Source organism: Pinus tabuliformis, chromosome Q (genome assembly GCF_031772625.1).
Source record: "Pinus tabuliformis cultivar Carrire ecotype Pingquan chromosome Q, CPIR1, whole genome shotgun sequence".
Lineage (NCBI taxonomy): Eukaryota > Viridiplantae > Streptophyta > Pinopsida > Pinales > Pinaceae > Pinus > Pinus tabuliformis.
Window position 1 is genome coordinate 879,864,091 of NC_142296.1, and position 17,609 is coordinate 879,881,699.

A 17,609-nucleotide genomic window follows, 5' to 3' on the forward strand; every position below is an offset into this window, starting at 1 on the left:
TGAAACCCCAGATAAACACTCCAACAACTCCTCGGCTCCAATCTGCCCCACGAAAAACCCCAGCGTCAGCCTCTTCTCCCCTCTGCATCAGTGTTCCCCGCAGTTCCGAGCAGTTTTGGCTGTTCTTGACAGTTTCGGCTTCTGCCCTCTGTGTCAGCTTTCCTAGCAGTCCCGGAAGTTCCCGGTAGTTCCTGCTTCTGCCCTCTGCGTCAGCTTTCCCGACAGTTCCGGCTGTTCCTGGCAGTTCCGGCTTTTGCCCTCTGCATCAGCTTTCTCGGTTGTTCCAATAGTTCCCGGCAGTTTCGGCTGTTCATGGTAGTTCTGGCTTTTGCCCTTTGCGTCAACTTTCCCGGTTGCTGCATTGATCCTCCCAGTTTCCAGTTCAAGCCGACCGATTTTTAAAACTATGGGTTAACCACCATATCGTAACCATCCCACCATATCTTATAATATAAACCTTATCCCATCATATATATCCAATAATAACAAACCTACGTACTATATATATGATGCCACGATTTAATTTAATTGTTATACATTTGGCTATCTGGCCCAACCCTTTTTTGCGTGTAACATACCTTATCACAATAAATATAACCTGAAGCCTTTTTATAACAAACAACGAATTGTGCTATAATGGTAAGACAGAGAATTTGTTGTTGAGAGGTTAGGTGTTCGATCCTCGCCAAGGCCGTTGATTAATAAATTTTGACCCATTTGCCAAAGCCACATGTCCTTCTCCGACAGGGCCTTGTGGTGGTCTTTGACTAGGCATTGATTGTTGACATTTGACTTTGACTTTTTCCCTGTTTTGATCCAAAAATTCAAATTTCAATAACTTTCACATACAAACTCAGTTTGAGTCCATTCAAATTGCACCGGAACTGATTTTTCGAGCTTTACACAATGGCGCTAGTCTCGCTCGAATCCGTGAACATTTACAAATCCTTTTGGATCATTAGTAGGGTCCTAGGGTTGAATAGCAGGCTGCCCCACTCATAAACTATTATTAAAAAAAACATTGCACTTGGAGGGTTTTTGGATGCATTGTACAAAATTGGCCGTTTTGGTATGGAGTCAGCCTTTTGTTAATTTTAGGTATGTTTTATGCTTAGAGCAATTTACTTCAATTTTTCCATTTTAGCTCAATATCAATTCCAGATTAGCAATCACATCAACATGATAGTAAAGTGCAGATAGAACATAAACATAAACATCATAAAACAAGCCAAGACAAGAGGACACAAGATGTGGCACCAGCCAGGGATAAACCTTAATGTGGGGAAATCTTTGATCAATTCTTCTTATATTCTTCAATAGTTCAGCAGAGAGAGAGATAGTACATATACATCAGAAGTCAACACTCTGACTTGTCAAGATCAAACATCAGAGATCTTCACCATGAAGATAACAAGGACTGCAGTTCTGAACTCGGGTGAAGACAAACATTCTTCAATTGATTCTCCAAGGTGATTCCATCACCATGCTGCACCTAGCTAGCAGTCTGATCCTCAATGCAATAATACCAACCCATGACAATGGCACTGCCCATCTCATATTGCAGCAACATCATTCAGCCCTCTAATGGCTTCAGCAGTATGACAGCTCCATGTATTATGCTAATGATCTGGGCCCTCAAATACCCATACGAAATATTGACTGTGGTGTTATGGCCTGCGGCCTAACACACAGTTTTCCTCTGCTGCTCACAAGGAAGTCTGTACCTTCATACATGATCAGCTCATCAATCTACCTTCTATCAATGACGGGGCTCCACCAAGGTTACTGAACATAGGCCTATATTAATCTTCCCTCTAACAGTCCCTTTTTGCTGCTCCAAAGGTTTCCAACCAAGGTCTTCAACACAGTGATTACATTCACTGTTCATAGCCTTCACCCCTTGCTCCATCCAAGTGACTGTACATAGCTTCTGAATCAAGGTCTGCAACATACAACAATTATGCCCTTGCATTTATGTCAACACAGCCCTAACATATGCTGTCCAAGCATGCCTTGCTGGACAAACTTTAACACATACCTTTCAGCACTCTTCTCCACGTCATACAAGCCACTTTCAGACCTTCCTTGTCTGCCTGAAGCTTGACGCTGTCCCTGTCCAAAACAGAGGTCAGATTAGGCATCATATAGCTGTGGTATGACTGCGGCTAGGGCATGCTTGAATAGACTTCCTTTTGACTGCGTCTAGGGCTAGTTAAGGCCTCCTCTTTCCAGCGTATAGGAATCCTCCTCTTGCTGCATAGAACCCTCATTGACTGTGGATTATATCACCTTGGAGGACTGCGGTTAGGGCAGCATAGAGGCCTCTTGAGACTGCGTATTAGAGTACTGCGTCTAGGGCTAGTTAAGGCCTCCTCTTTCCAGCGTATAAGAGCCTTCTTCAATTGCGGATGTAGGGCAGCATCTAGTGCGGAATAAGGCCAGCAGTTAGGGCGTATCTGGACTGTGGCTAGGGCACAAATAGAACTGCGGCTAGGGCTCTTTTGAACAGCGTGTAGGTCTCTCCTTAAGACTGCGTATAGGTGCCTTTTAGGACAGCAGATAGGGTCTCTTCTAGACCAGTGATTAGATCTCTCCTTGCTGCGTTATGGAGGCCTCCTTCACTGCGTTAAAGCCTCCTCCATGACAGCGTTAAGGTCTAGGGCATCCTCTAGGGCAGCGTATCCTCTTTAGATCTCTCCTCCCACCAAAACCCAAAGACAAGTGGAGAGGAAGAGATCACAAGAGGTGTGTCTAAAATGACTTGCAAGCCACCTCTATTTATAGTGCAACGTTGAGGATAGATGGGGGTAATTTGGTTGCTGGCCGACCTTGACGAATTGTCACATAACACAAATAAATTCATATCTCCATGAATACATATCAGAATCGGATGATCTTTAGATGAATCCTACACCTCTCGATGAGAGGAATCCAATAAAAATATCCACTGCCATGAATAAGATGATCCACATGGAGTTTGGCCCTAGTTGCCAATTTTAACACCTTTTCTTGTTCTGTGCCATTGGTCGGATTGGTTTCGGCATCAAAACAGTTGGACCAGCTGGTTCCACTGGTTCCTGCTCGGTTCCGATAACACTTATTTACACCTGGTTTTTTTTTTGATCCATCTTGGTTGGTAGATATGGGGTTAAGATGGTTCTTTTGCATAAGGTTTGATTTTACTCTTGTGATAAGTAAATACTATCAGATACAAAATATTTTCCTTGTGCATCATGCACCCTTGGTCAAGTAATGCTGTAATGAAATTCTTTTCTTGTTGATCATGCCAAGTAATAGTTAATTGCTGGCAGTGCTCAGAAGATTTTGACAAACAGTATTTCTGTCTCATAAAATTATTTAAGACTATTTCTGGACCTACTGGTATTTACATTTTCTTTTTTCCTCAATATGAATAATTGAACCTTCTTGTTAGTTGGAGAATTTGGCACATTTCCTCTTATTTCTGAAGTAACTCCTATCAATTTTGTTTGTTTGAATGGCAGTTTTGGGAGCCTAAAAGTATGAAGCAATTTTCAAATGAGCAGATGCAGGAAGATGATAACCTTTACAGTGAGGTTGTTGCAACCGTTGAACGGACTATGAAAAAGTATGCGGATAATCTGTTAAAAGTCTTGGATGGTATGACTGGACGGTTAGCTCAACTAGAGTTAGTGAATCAAAGGCTTGAACGCTCAGTAGAAGAAATGCGGGCTGATGTGGCTCACAACCACAGTGAAGCAGATGAAAGGTTTAGGTTATTGGACAACCATATCCAAGAAGTAAGTCTAATCTGATTCCTTAGTTCTCATTTGAATTTCATCATTCCAGCTTATTTAAGATAATTTGTGATCTTCTTGTTCAAATATTACTAATAATCTTCACTGTATAAAGGATATTTTTGCCGACTGTTGTGCTTGCAGACTATCATATAATAATTTATTATATTAGTTTTTTGATTCGTCTTGGAGACTTGGTGGCCTGTTTGTTCAGCTGCTCTTATGTGAACAGCTTGAACTTTGAATTGACTGCTGCCTAGCAATGATTTCATTGCTGCCGATATTGAGTTGACTGGCCTTGGTCAGAGTGATATCTCAGACTATACATTGAATAAGAGTCAAGACAATATGAAGTTATTTTACAGTTTTACTTCCCCATCTTCTAGTTACTCCCAGTTATGTGAAATTATCACACTTTGCTCACAAGGCTAAATTTAGTGCTTGTCATTGTAAAGGTATCAGAGCGTGGCTGTTTAAAGTTCTGTCAAATGCAAAAGTTTGATAACGCACCACTTCAAAATAGTATGCCATTGTCTACTCTAATTATATAAGATTTCTTTTGGTGTAGTTATTGTTTTGCTAAATCATACAGTTCAAAACTGTTTCTTATGTTGAAGTTTTAATGCTACAAGGTAAGTTTTTACTATCTCAGGTGAGTTTTCATAGATATGAAAAGTGTCATTTATATATAGAATTTGGGTGGCATAAGGTGTCCATTGCACGTAGGTGCAGAGTCCAGACATAGAAGTGGACAGATTTATATGACGTTATCATGGCCATATTAGGGAAAAAAATGGTTCACAAAACATAGAAGATAAAAATAGGCTTCTAGGGTTTTCTATCATAACCATAAGAAAAAGTATCAGTTAAGAAAGGGATTGACCCAGGCCTGCTTTCAGTTGCCCTGCCTGATGTGGGGGATTTAGCTATCTCTAGAATGTCACTTATTTGAGTATAAACCATCAACATGCACTCACGAAACCTAGGTGAGAAACTTTTTAACCTACGTCAGATGAGGAGTGGTCTAAGGGTACCACAGAACAGTAAATAAAAAGTGTATGGAAGTAGGGTACATACATCATAAATATGGTGGAGAAATTAGATGGAAGTCTTTATTAGAAATGGTGGAATGTTACATCTCTCTCACACATTAATCATCAATTGTTACATTATTATATATCTCCCACCTTAGGTTGGTTATGGTGGCTTAACTACCTAACAACCAACCCTAACACCTCAATGTTACATTGGTCACTTAATTAACATATACAATAATACAAGAATGGCTTATAATTCAATATTATCACTCTAAAAGAATGTGCTTATTTGTTAGTGAAGAAAATCCTGCTTTGGATTTGAGGGAGTGTTCAAAGTCTTTATATTCTTTTTAGGCCACAGCAAATTAGAGTGTTTCAAGGACAGCTTATTTTGCATTTCCAGGATGTTTAAGGAGGGCTGTAATAATAATTAGAGTTGAAGTGTAGTGTGTTGAGAAGAGTGAAGTACCACACCACCTAAAGAAGGATGGGCCAAGCTAAGGATGGTTGGAAGGTTGGGAATCACCAGCCAAATTTTGGGAGAAAATCAAGAAAACTAGGAAGAGGGTAAGCAATGAAGGAGAAGTTATTAAGAGGTTAATGTTTAATGACCTGCAAATAGTAATTTAGGATTGATACATAAGTTTATTAGTCTGCTTAAAACAACACATAAATTAACTAGAGAGAGAGGCAAAGCAAAAGAAATGAGATGAATTGCTTCCTTTACTATATGTGGTCTAATCAATCTACTTGCATGAATTTGAAACACAATAACTTAAAGAAGCAAAATACATGGTTATATGGATTGAAGTTCATTAGGAAAAGCTCCTTTCGAACCTAAGCAGACCTACTTTACATAGCCCTCAATTTAGTCTGGCTTGCTTGTGAGCCAAAAACTAAAGTATCTAGGGGTTCTACAACAAAAATGTCCTTTGTGTGGGAAGAGTGACACCATGAATGCTTGTTTTGGTGTTGTAGCTTTATTAACTTTTCCTGGCTTTAGGCTCTTAAGTTTTGTAGCTAGTAGCTCTTGACTACTATTTGTTGGAAGTTGACCCTTTTAGGGGATTTTCTCATGGCTCCTTGAAATCCACATGACATGGATATTGATCAAAGTTGATATTGTTTAACAGGTTTGGAAAACACTGAATGCATGGGATTTTCTTATGGCTCATTGAAATCCACACGACATGGATATTGATCAAAGTTGATATTGTCTATCACGTTTGGAAAACATTGCATGCATGCTTGTTGACAAAGTCACAACACAACACATCTTTTACTTAGCATGATGGCTCCTTAATTTGTGCTCATTTACATTTGTAAATCTAGGCGCAAACTAAGGAGGAGGGGATGGATATGTCGCCACCCGCCCCACCAACCACACCACCTAGACAAGCAATATTTAGAGTGTTCAATTTTTTTATAACTTCTACTGGTTAATGACCTTAACATTGAGGAGGTTGAGTTGTTTACAAGTGTTGGGAACAAAGTAGACGCTGACATTCAATTCAGGTTTTTAAAGTTATAATAATCAAATATTCGATTGTGCTCTTTGATATTGATGTTCTAGAGTAGGCGGTGGAGCTCAAGTAGGGCAACGATGGATGGGAGCCAATTTTGTAGATCCTACGCTTGAGGATGGGCCCCCAAAACAAAGACCCTCCTCGTGATGTGCTCACTATGGCATTACGTAATTGTTTGAGATGGACAACTAGCCAACTTATGCTACTTCCTTATTATCTTTGATACAGTGGGCTATGTAGTCTTGATGGTACTTCTCTTTTGGCTCTTTGTGGCTAATTTTTGATATGATATGACAAATTTTGATCTCATCCTAGTTCTTATGGCAATCGTTTGAATCAATGTTGTGAACATCGCGATAAAATCATGATTTTTTCGTGGTGGTGATTAAATCATTGATTTTTTCGCTTCGAAAAAATTGCAGTCTGACCTCAAAAAATCGCAAGGCCGCCCGACAATCAATTTTTAAAGGCTTTTTTGTTTTTTTTTGATTCATTTTGCAAACAAAGGGCAAGGGTGAGAGCTAAGGAGGAGGAGAACTCATCTACAAGGGCAAGAGAGGAGAAAAGTGAAAAAATTTAGCATCCCAAGCAAAAAAATTTCGAGTTTGGACCAAGTTTCTTCAGCAAGGCGTGGTTTTCAGGTATAGATATCAAACTTGGCCCTATTTTTTTGTTTTTTCCTTAGGTTTTAGTCATCCATATATTTTCCATGATTTTTGCTTGCATTTGAGTGTCTTTTTTTGTCATTTTTGTTGCATTTAGTGGAGAGGATTTTTTTTGTCAAAAATGCAAAATCTTGATTGTTAGTTTTATTTGTTTAAATTCTTCTTGTGCCCTAGTTTTTTTCCATGATTTTTGCTTGGGTTTGAATGTGTTTTTTTTGCCATTATTGTTGCATTGAGTTGAGGTTTTTTTTTGTAAAAAATTCAAAATATTGTATGTTAAATTTTAATTTCATTTGTTTAACTTGCAATTTTTCTTGTGCCCTAGGTTCAAAATTCAATCTTACATTAAAACTCAAGATTTCAACAAAGTTACAAACATGCCAAGGAAATCGGACCTTATGTGGGAATTTGGTGAACTTGATGGGGTTTTGACAGATCAAGTTTGACTTGCAAGTTATGTGGGCACCACATGATTAGGGGGAGAGTATGCCGATTGAAATACCACCTTGCACAAATTCTTGGACATGAAGTAGGGCTTTGCACATAAGCAAATCCAGAAATCATTCATAGAGCCCTCAAATCATTGGAAGAAATAGAGACAACCAAAGTGACCAAGGCAACTTTGAAGAGTCAAATGGTAGGAGCTAGAGTGGTGAGATTGGGAGGTGACTGTGAGAGTGGTACTGTTTCTTCTTCAACATCAGTGTTTGTAGTCAATCTTGCAACTTTCTCATCATATCTTTAAAAATCAGCAAACATCGGCTAGCTCAAAAAATTGTGATTTCGAGATAAAATTAGGATGTTATCGAGATGTTCGCAACACTCGTTTTTTTTTCCTAGAACCACACCTAGTGCACAACCATCTATCACCTCAGCTCTTAAAAAAAGGGAGAAGGAAGAAGCTGACAAGCTGTTGGGAAGGTGTCTTCTTTGGAGTGATGTTCCTTTCAACATTGCCAGGAACAATCCATTTTTCCAGCTCGTGATTGATGCTATTGCTATTGTTGGCTCGGGGTACAAAGCCCCTTCCTATGATGACTTTAGAGGGCGTATTCTTCAGAATGAAAAGGCTGACTGCACTAAGAGATTAGAGGAGTTCAGGGGCTTATTGGCACACATGATGCACTGTGATGTCAGATGGGTGGACTGATCAACAGGGTAGAACCCTTATTAACTTCTTTGTTAATTGTCCCAAGGGGACAATGTTTATGAAATATGTTGATGCATCTGCACATATCAAAGATGCATGACTATTATGTGATTTGTTGAACTGTTCATTCAGGAGGTGGGTCCACAACACGTTGTCTAAGTCATAACGAACAATGTTGCAAATTATGTTGTTGCTGGCCGGAGGCTTATGGAGAGGCATCCTAACTAATTTTGGACACCTTGTACTGCACATTGCATTGACTTGATGTTGGAGGACATAGGAAAAATTCCTTTTGTTCAGGATATTGTTGAATCAAAAAACATTACAAAATTTATATATAGTCATGCATCTGTGCTTCATTTGATGAGAACATTCACCAACAATAAGGAGTTGGCGTGCCTTGCCATTACACGGTTTGCCACTAGCTTCATATCTCTTCAATCCCTCTTGAATTCTATGTGGGATGTGAAGAAAATGTTTCTTCTAGAGGAGTGGTGAGCTTTGTCATATAGCAACAAACCAGAGGGAGAGGCCATATGCAGACTAGTTTCATACCAGGAAAGCTTCCGGGCGGGAGTGCAGGAGGTGTATAACATTACTAAACCTTTGGTAAAAGTTCTTCGATTAGTTGATGGAGATAAGCCTACAATGGGCTACTTGTATGAGGCCATGGATAGGGGCAAGGAATCCATTCACAACTATTATAATGATAAAGGGGATGAGGGGTTTGAGAAATAACAATTGATATGGGAAGTGATTGATGAGCAATGGAACAATACACTCCACCGTCTCATTCATGATTCAGGGATCTACTTGAACCCCACATTTTCTTACTCTTGTGGTTTCTTATTTGATGCTGAGGTCATGGATGGATTCTTCACTAGTGTTTAGAAGATGGTGTCATCTCTAGCAAAACGTGCAAAAATCTCCAAAGGAATGGAGATATATAAGATGACAGCTGACACATTTAGCTTTGACATGGCTATTGTGGATAGGAAGACTAAAATGCAAGCTTTAGTTTGTCTCAAATTTCATTCTCTTCATACTTTGCTTCATCTTTTAAATTTTATTTTATTTTTATGTTTAACTTATTTGTTGTAGATGCGCGGTGGAGAAGCTACGGTGGCAGAGTACCCAATCTCTAAAGGCTTGCCATTCGAGTGCTCAACCAAACATGTAACTCCTCCCGATGCAAGCACAACTGGAGTGTATTTGAAAAAATACACTCCAAGAAGCGTAATAGGGTAAAATTTTTCTAATTAATTTTATGAATTCATTAAATAATAAACAATATAATTTATTATTATTATTTTTTATAATTATTAATTTATTATGTATAATTATTAATTTATGACCCTTGTACAGGTTGGAGTCCCAACGCCTTAATGACATGGTCTACGTCTACTACAATCTCTGATTGTGGGTGAGACAACTTGAGAGGACACCTGATGTGGAGGCTATCTCATTGGATGGGATTGACACCACCGTTGAATGGAGGAGGGTTGAGGCAGAGAGGCCTATCATGGAGTCGACCCTTGATTGCTTGGAGAAGGAGGTAGTGGAAGGGGTAGCAGTTGCAGAGGAGGAGGGGGAGGAGCAACAAGAGGAGGAGGTGACAATACCTACCATGGTCACAAGTAAAGGACGTGGTCTACCTCCTATAGCTCCTAGTTCTTCAACTTCTAGAGCATAGCAGAGTCCACTGCCAGCCCCAGGGTCTTCTTCATCTAGAGGGAAAGTTGTTATATTTTCTTGCAAGAGTAGAGCAAATCAATAGTACTAGTTTCTTGGTTCATTTCATTGTATATGATATTATGACTCAGGAGATGAGATACATTATTATATTTTTTGTTGATATTTTGACGCTGAGTCAAGACTTAGGACTCAATATTCAGGACATGATTCACTGTTAAGTGTGATGTAGCACTAGACATATTACACACCTTATATATTAGTTCTCCTTTCATATATATGTTTTAATGCATTTATTTTATGTTGTGGATGCTTTAGATTTAAAAAAAATTGAAAAAATGATTTTTTTTGTATTTGTCGATTTTTACTATTTTTTTTCCCAATTTTTTCGATTTTTTTCCGATTTCGGACCCTTGCCGATTTAATCCCGATCGCGGTTATTGCAACGTTGGTTTGAATGATCCATTATTTTGGTATTAGATGATGTAATATTATTTTACATATTTATTCCAAGTTGAATCATTTTATCCAAAAGAAATGGCAAGCTACTTGCATTGGCAGAAGAAACAAGCATTGTGAGAAGAAACAAACAAGCAACAAAGGAGGGTTAAAAACATAATCTACATATCTTTGATGTTGATCTCCTCTTTGTAGGCACGAGCAAGGAAAGAGAAACACATAAGCGACATACACAACTGAAGATATAGAAATGAAGTGCGTGCATGTGTAACCTAATTGTTGTTAGTGAAGAAGTTTGCCCCAACACTCTCAAGTCTTTGTTGAAGCTTCCTTTAAGGTGGGGTGGAAGGTTGACTGAAGTGTGACTATGGATTGTTATCCACCAAAAACTGGGTAACCCATAGGAGAACTTTTCTCCTTTTTGGATGGACATTCTGTTAATAGCCCGATATGATTAGCACATAACATTATGCCATGATCCTCCACATCTTGCTCTGGTTACTTTTCTCTCCCGTCTGACATTCCTTCTTAAAGGAAGGTGTGGTGTTAACAATTGACAAGTACTTTAACCATTTTTGCAATCATGTGCCTTTATTAAATGTTATGGGCATACTAATATGGATCAAGGGGTAAACTGGATAATTGATCGATCTTGATTGTATTCTTGTTCCCTCGCTTCACCTGGGAGGTTAGTCTTTGACTCTAGTCCAGTGGGACTTCCTTTGAGGCCTTAGGGTTTTAGGAAGGGGAAGCACTGATTGAAGTAATGTGTCTAAGGTGTTCCATAATTACTACTTTATATCTTTCCCCTTGTTCATCCCCATCCTTTGGGTTGGTGGATATTGGTCATTGGGATTGGCACCTCTCATCCTCATCCTTGAGTTCGGGCTTGAAAACTTAGTCTTGGAGGTTGATGTAGCTAAAAGAAACGTAAAACCATGAGAAAGCCACAACGAAAGAAAAATGTAACATGCAAAAGATGGCTGGGATATTTATTTAGTCTGTGGGAAAAAGCCTAGCATGAGCCCTACCTCCCTCACTGGCCATCACCTAATTCCTCAAGCATTTAATGATTTCATGTACAAACAAAGAACTCTTGTATGTCCCAACCTTGATGAGTGATAAAATGCCTCATCTTAAATTGGTAATGGGAAATTTCAAAGGCACATTAGAGGAGTGGAAAAAGTGAGTTGAGGAAAGGGGCAACTCATTCCTCCGTGATTGCTCCCTCCTTGCTTCTATACACTCAGGATGTTGGATCTTCGTTTGTTGGTCACATGGCTATGGCACCTTGCCCTGAAGTCCTTCCCACTTTGCAACCATCATTATCATTCACACCTATAGATTGATGGGCTAATCTAGGACATGCCACCCCCCTTGGGGGTTGGAAGTACATATTAGGGTTGTTGATTTAATCATCCTTAATATAAGTGAGCTAACTTGTTTACATGACCTGATCTAGTTAAACATTTGAAGGTGATTTGTGTGAAGTATTATTGTGCCTATAACATTAGGTATGGTCCACTATGATGCATTTATGGTTATGATTTAACTTGATCTTGAGAGGGTTTTGTCAAGTGGTGTGGTGTCATCACAACAATAAAGACCTCTTGAGAGATGATTCTCATCCCATTCAGCGTAACTTCAAGAGGTCATTTTACCCGTCTAGAGAGCAATTCTGACCTTGATGATGCAACATTGCCCCTCTAGAGGAGAGCATTGGGCTATGAGATGGTTCCACATGATACTTGACTCACTTGAGTACCCCTAGATGTTGATGTTGAGCCACTAAGGCTCGGTGTCATAGGAAGTATGCATGAGTCACAGGAAGTGTGCGTGAGTAACAAGAAGTACACATGAGCCACAGGAAGTACACGAGTCACGAGAAGTGCACATGAGTAATAGGAAGTGCACATGACTTGCTGGGGCCAAGTTTTGTGGGAAGTTTGAATAGGTTTGACTAGATTTATATTGTTGGTTAGTTTGACTTTGTATTTGACTAGAAGTGATCCAGGAGGATTCCGTTGATTCAATTGCACAAGTTTTCAAGTGTCGTCATCAGTGTTAAAGTGTCGTCGTCACTTCAGTTCATCCTCGACAATTTGACAATGTTAGTTATGGATCAACCTTCAAGTTGTTCAGGTAATATGGTTTTCATGGCATTCAGTTGATACGGGTTTGTACCTGGCTGTCGACTTATGTTCATCGATAGATCCGCCAGGATTGAACGACGACATGTGTCTTGTTGTTTGACTCGCAGGATTTGGTGTCGACATGGTTGTGTTGTACGTGGCATAGGTTCGTCGTCAGGGTTGTCGTCGCAAAGGTAGCTGGTGTCGACGATGTGTGTGGTTTTATGTCACATTGTCGACAAGTTCGTCATTAGGCGACAAATGTCGCTAATGTCACTTAGCGACGAATGTTTGGAATGGGTGTTGATGAAATCTAAGAAACAAACCCTAATCTACATCTAACCCTAAGCTCTAAACCATATAGCAAAACCCTAATTCACAATACAAACCTATGCTAAATCCATGTACTATCATTGAAAACCTAACGCTAAAGACCTAAAACCTATTTTCCTATGCTAAAAACCTAAATTTCATGGACCAAAACCTCACCATATAACTCTCTGGCTATATTAAAATGTTAAAACACAAAAACATTACAATAAACAAATACACAGTCCTAAATTGCTAGCACTAATCGCATCAGAGGTCTAGGCACATGTGACAGGGTTATGTAGAACATTGGGGTTTAACCACAGTCAGTTGACCGCGTCGAAGGTTTCAAACCGCAACAGGTAACATGTGAACAGGCCAGTGTTAATCGCAGAGTTCACGTGACAGCAGGTTAGCAGTAACCGCCATTTGACCGTGGAGTTCTCACCGCAGCGGAGGTCATGTGATCAGAGCTGGATAGACTATCAGGTTAACCGCCAGAACTACAACCGCGTCGGGGAAGCCGCTAGGTGTAACCACTGGACAATGGTCACACATGGACAGTTAGCGCAACCGTCGCCGGAACCGCCGGGGGAAACCGCAGAGGTGGCATTTGGTGGTTAGACTGTCGGTGCTCACATGCAGCGGTTACAACCTTCCGCCTGGTTAGCTGCCAGCTAGCGGTTAGATGTTCAATACAAAGTATTTTTGGGTTTTTATGGTTCAGTTTGTTTTCAAACTAAGCGATGACCAAGTAACTTACCCTAGGTGGCAAAAAACAACTAGACCGAAGCCAAACCATATCCAAAATCAACCAAATTCATCTCAAATGTAGCCAAAGGTGGTTTTTATGTATCCACAGGCCTATAAGAGGCAGTTTTGTCCATGGAGGACATTAGAGTGGTTTTTGACTTTTGTATGCAGATTCTGGAGGACATAGGCGGTTTTGTTTTTAGTGTTATGGGAGCATCCGGAGTCGGAATTGGGAATCTTAAGAAGCGTTGGAAAGCTGGTTCAGAGGGCTATCTGATGACAATGATCAGAAGTGCCTACGTGCACATTCAGTCTGGTCTTTTCTCTGTGTAAACAAATTCTTCTATTCATTCCTAATAAAAACGATTGCCCATCTTAAAAGTGGACCCGGAGACGTAGTCCATCAGGGACGAACTCCGTGTAAAATTTTCTGTTTCCCACCCCGGTTTTCAGTTTCACCTTATTTTTCCCATGTAGTTAAATGCCCATTCCCATAACCATACATTTAACAGAGTGAAAAAAATAAATATTGCTGAAAACACAAATTCTGGAAATTTTTCAGAATGCTGGAAATTGCAGAAATAAAAATCAGCAATTAAAAACAGCCATTAAAACACATTAAAACACTGATATTTTTGGTCAACTTGACCCTGGAAAAACCCCCTACAACTCTTGGGGAAAACCAGTTTGAGAGCTCTTCTTTATTTCTGGAAAATGCCTTTTAGTTTTTACAGAGAAAATTTTCAGCAAATAAATTTCAGCAAAAACAGAAATTTCTAGCAAGCAAAACTTATCTGTTTTCAGCCCAACAGACAATCTGAAAAGTGCTGTACGAGCTGTACGGACCGTACGGACTGTACGGACGGCCGTACGGACTTGTACGGACAGACCTCGAAAAATGTGCAGAAAATCGCCTCGATATTCGTGCTGAAAATTAATTTTTCCACTGTTTTGCTCACAAAAACTGCCTTTTTCTGCTTGTTCTTTATGCTGTTCGGATTTGCTGAAGTGCTGCCTGTATGTGTGCCAAACTGCTGCCTCTTTCTCCTCCTTGTCCAGAAATCTCCCTTGCTCTCTTGCTCTCCTTCTCCCAATCTGCTCATGAAAGAATGAATGATCTTTTTCTCCTTTTCCTCCCTTAACCCAACCCTAAATGACTTTTGGGTGATCCCTAAATCCAATGGCTGAAATAGATTTAGATCAATGGCTGAGATTAAATGCTCATTTAAATCTCACTTTCTATTTTTTTAATTCACCCCACTTTAATAAAGACCCACTTAGTCATTTATTTCCAAAGTCACTTTTCCTTTCTAATTTTTCATTGACTTTATAAAAGTCACTTTAAAATTAGACTTAGTAACTTTATCACTTAAAGTCACTTTCAAATTAGATTTAACTTTATAAAAATTATAAAGTTACTTTAGGAGAAAAATTAAATTCTTTTGGACACTTTTCCCTAGGCCAAAGATCAAAGCCTTAGGGAACCCCCTGTCCTCCGGTACCAAATTTCAACACTCCCTCTTACCGAGGAAGGTGTTCCTCACCACACCCATCTTGTCTCTGAAGTAGACATGCTTGCCCCGTGGTAAGGCTTTGGTAAGAATATCTGCAACCTGCTCATCAGTGGAAATATACTCAAGCTTCACAGCTCCCTTCTGAACATAGTCTCTGATGAAATGATATCTGATCCCGATATGCTTTGACCTGTCATGAAATACTGAATTCTCTGTGAGTTTAATGCAACTCTGATTATCACAGTAAATCACTGAAGGTCTCAACGGTTGACCAAATAAGCCAAACAACATCTTGCGAAGCCAGATGGCCTCACAACTAGCTAGACTGGCTGCCATATACTCTGCTTCCGCTGAACTCAGTGCTACTGACTGCTGCTTCCGGCTGAACCATGACACTACTGCTGAACCCAACCCAAAACAACACCCTGAAGTGCTCTTCCTATCAGAAGCACAACCTGCCCAATCAGAATCAGTGTATCCTGCCAATCTCACTCCATCTCCCTGCCTGTAGTCCAGACCATAATCCACTGTCCCCTGCAAGTACCGCAAAATGTGTTTTGCAGCCACCCAGTGAACCTTCCTAGGCTCACACATAAACTGACTCATCGTGTTGACTGCAAAACAGATATCTGGTCTAGTGTTGACCAAATACATCAAGGAACCAATCAGCTGCCTGTACAATGTGGGATCCACCAACTCGGAATCCGAAGCATGAAGCTTCTTCCAGTTGGTGATCATCGGTGTCGACATGGGTCTACAATCCTCCATGTGGAATCTGCTAAGGATGTCCACAATATACTTCCCCTGCCCCAGGAAGAAATGCCCCTCCTTCTGCCACACCTCCAAACCCAAAAAGTAATGCATCAAGCCGATGTCCTTCATCTAAAACTCCGCCGCAAGATCTTTCTTGCAGTGCTCTATGAGTCTCTCTGCACCTGTAATGATCAAGTCATCCACATACAGCACCAGAATGAGAGGCTCCTCACCAATCACAATAAAGTAAAGGTTCGGATCTGCCTCACTCTTTGTGAAACCCATCCCCTGCAAGTATGCATCTATCCTGGAGTACCAAGCTCTGGGAGCTTGCTTCAGGCCATAAAGGGCCTTCTTCAATCTGCACACATGGGACTCCTTCCCATGCACCTCAAAGCCCTGTGGCTGCTCAATGTACACCTCCTCCTGTATGAAGCCATTGAGAAATGCGGTCTTCACATCCATCTGGTGGATCTTCCAACCCATCTCTGCTGCTATCGATATAATGGAGCGGATCGAAGTATATCGAGCCACGGGAGCGAAGGTCTCCTCATAATCAACTCCCTCTACCTGGGAGAACCCTCTAGCCACAAACCTCGCTTTGAATTTCTCAATGCTGCCATCTGCAGCATGCTTTACCTTGTAAAGCCATCTGGAAGTAACCACGGATTTGCTCTCAGGCCTCGGCACCACCTCCCAAACATCATTCTTCATGATAGAAGAATACTCCTCCTGCATGGCCTCTCTCCAGACCTGCTGGCTAGCTGCCTCCTCATAGCTAGAAGGCTCAGAGTCAAGGATGCTGGTAACCATCGCCATATAACTACAAAACCTCTCAGGTGGTCTACTCTCTCTGACCGGCCTCTTCGGCTCAGCAACAGATGTGGCATCTCTCAAGGTGTCCTGAAGCCACTTGGGCTTCCTCTTCCCTGAGCATGCTTCTCCCATAGGAGAATGAAACTCCTCCTCCTCATCACCATCAGTAGCCTGAACTCCTGACTGTCTGTCTGCTGTCCTCCTGCCTGCACCTGAACCTGTAGAAGCTGAGGTACCGTGTGAACTGTCCATCAGTGGACTCCCTAGTGAACTGCTCTGTGAACTGCTCTGCATGCTGCCCGGAGCACCACCCCTCTGGCTCGGCGAGCCACTGCTCACTGATGGACCTGACATCCTCATAGATGTACCTCCGGATCCTCCTGATCCCTGCCCACTGGATCCCTGCGACTGACTCAACTACTGCTGAGGGTCTGGCTGATCCAGATACTCTAACTCCCGTGACCTCCTAAAGGCCCTGTCCTCCTCGAACTTCACATCCCGTCTGACAACAACTCTCCTCTGTGCAGGAATGTAAATCCGAAAGGCCTTTGAGGTCTCACTGTAGCCCACAAAGATACCCTTCTCTGCGGTGGGCTCTAGTTTGGTCCTCTTCTCCTTGGGTATATAGGAGTATGTAATGCATCCAAAGATATGAAGATGACCAAGATCAGGCTTCTTCCCAGAGAAAGCCTCCTCCGGAGTCATGTGCCCCAAGGCACGATGCGGACTCCTGTTCTGCAAGTAAACAGCTGTGTTGCAGGCCTCTGCCCACAAGAACAATGGCAACCCCTGATCATGTAACATGGCTTTGGCAGCCCCTATGATGGATCTGTTCTTCCTCTCCGCAACCCCGTTCTGCTGGGGGTTGTAAGGAACAGTGAACTCCCTCCTAATGCCTGCCTCCGCACAATAGTCAACAAACTCTCCAAGGGTGTACTCTCCTCCATTGTCCGACCTCAGGGACTTGATCTTTCGACCTGTCTGAGTCTCCACAAGAGCTCTGAACTCCTGAAACCGCTTGAAGACC

The 17,609-nt window shown here is 41.1% G+C and overlaps 1 protein-coding gene across 4 annotated transcripts in view; it reads left to right on the forward strand.

Annotated features, from left to right (window-relative positions):
* The window catches only part of LOC149222306 (formin-like protein (DUF1421)), a 92,048-nt gene that overhangs the window by 16,881 nt on the left and 57,558 nt on the right, over nt 1-17,609 (forward strand). For all 4 annotated transcript variants that reach the window (XM_089385356.1, XM_089385355.1, XM_089385358.1 and 1 more), the window contains one exon: nt 3,504-3,779. In XM_089385356.1, coding sequence (XP_089241482.1) covers nt 3,504-3,779 — 276 coding nt within the window. The remainder of the gene's footprint in view (nt 1-3,503; nt 3,780-17,609) is intronic.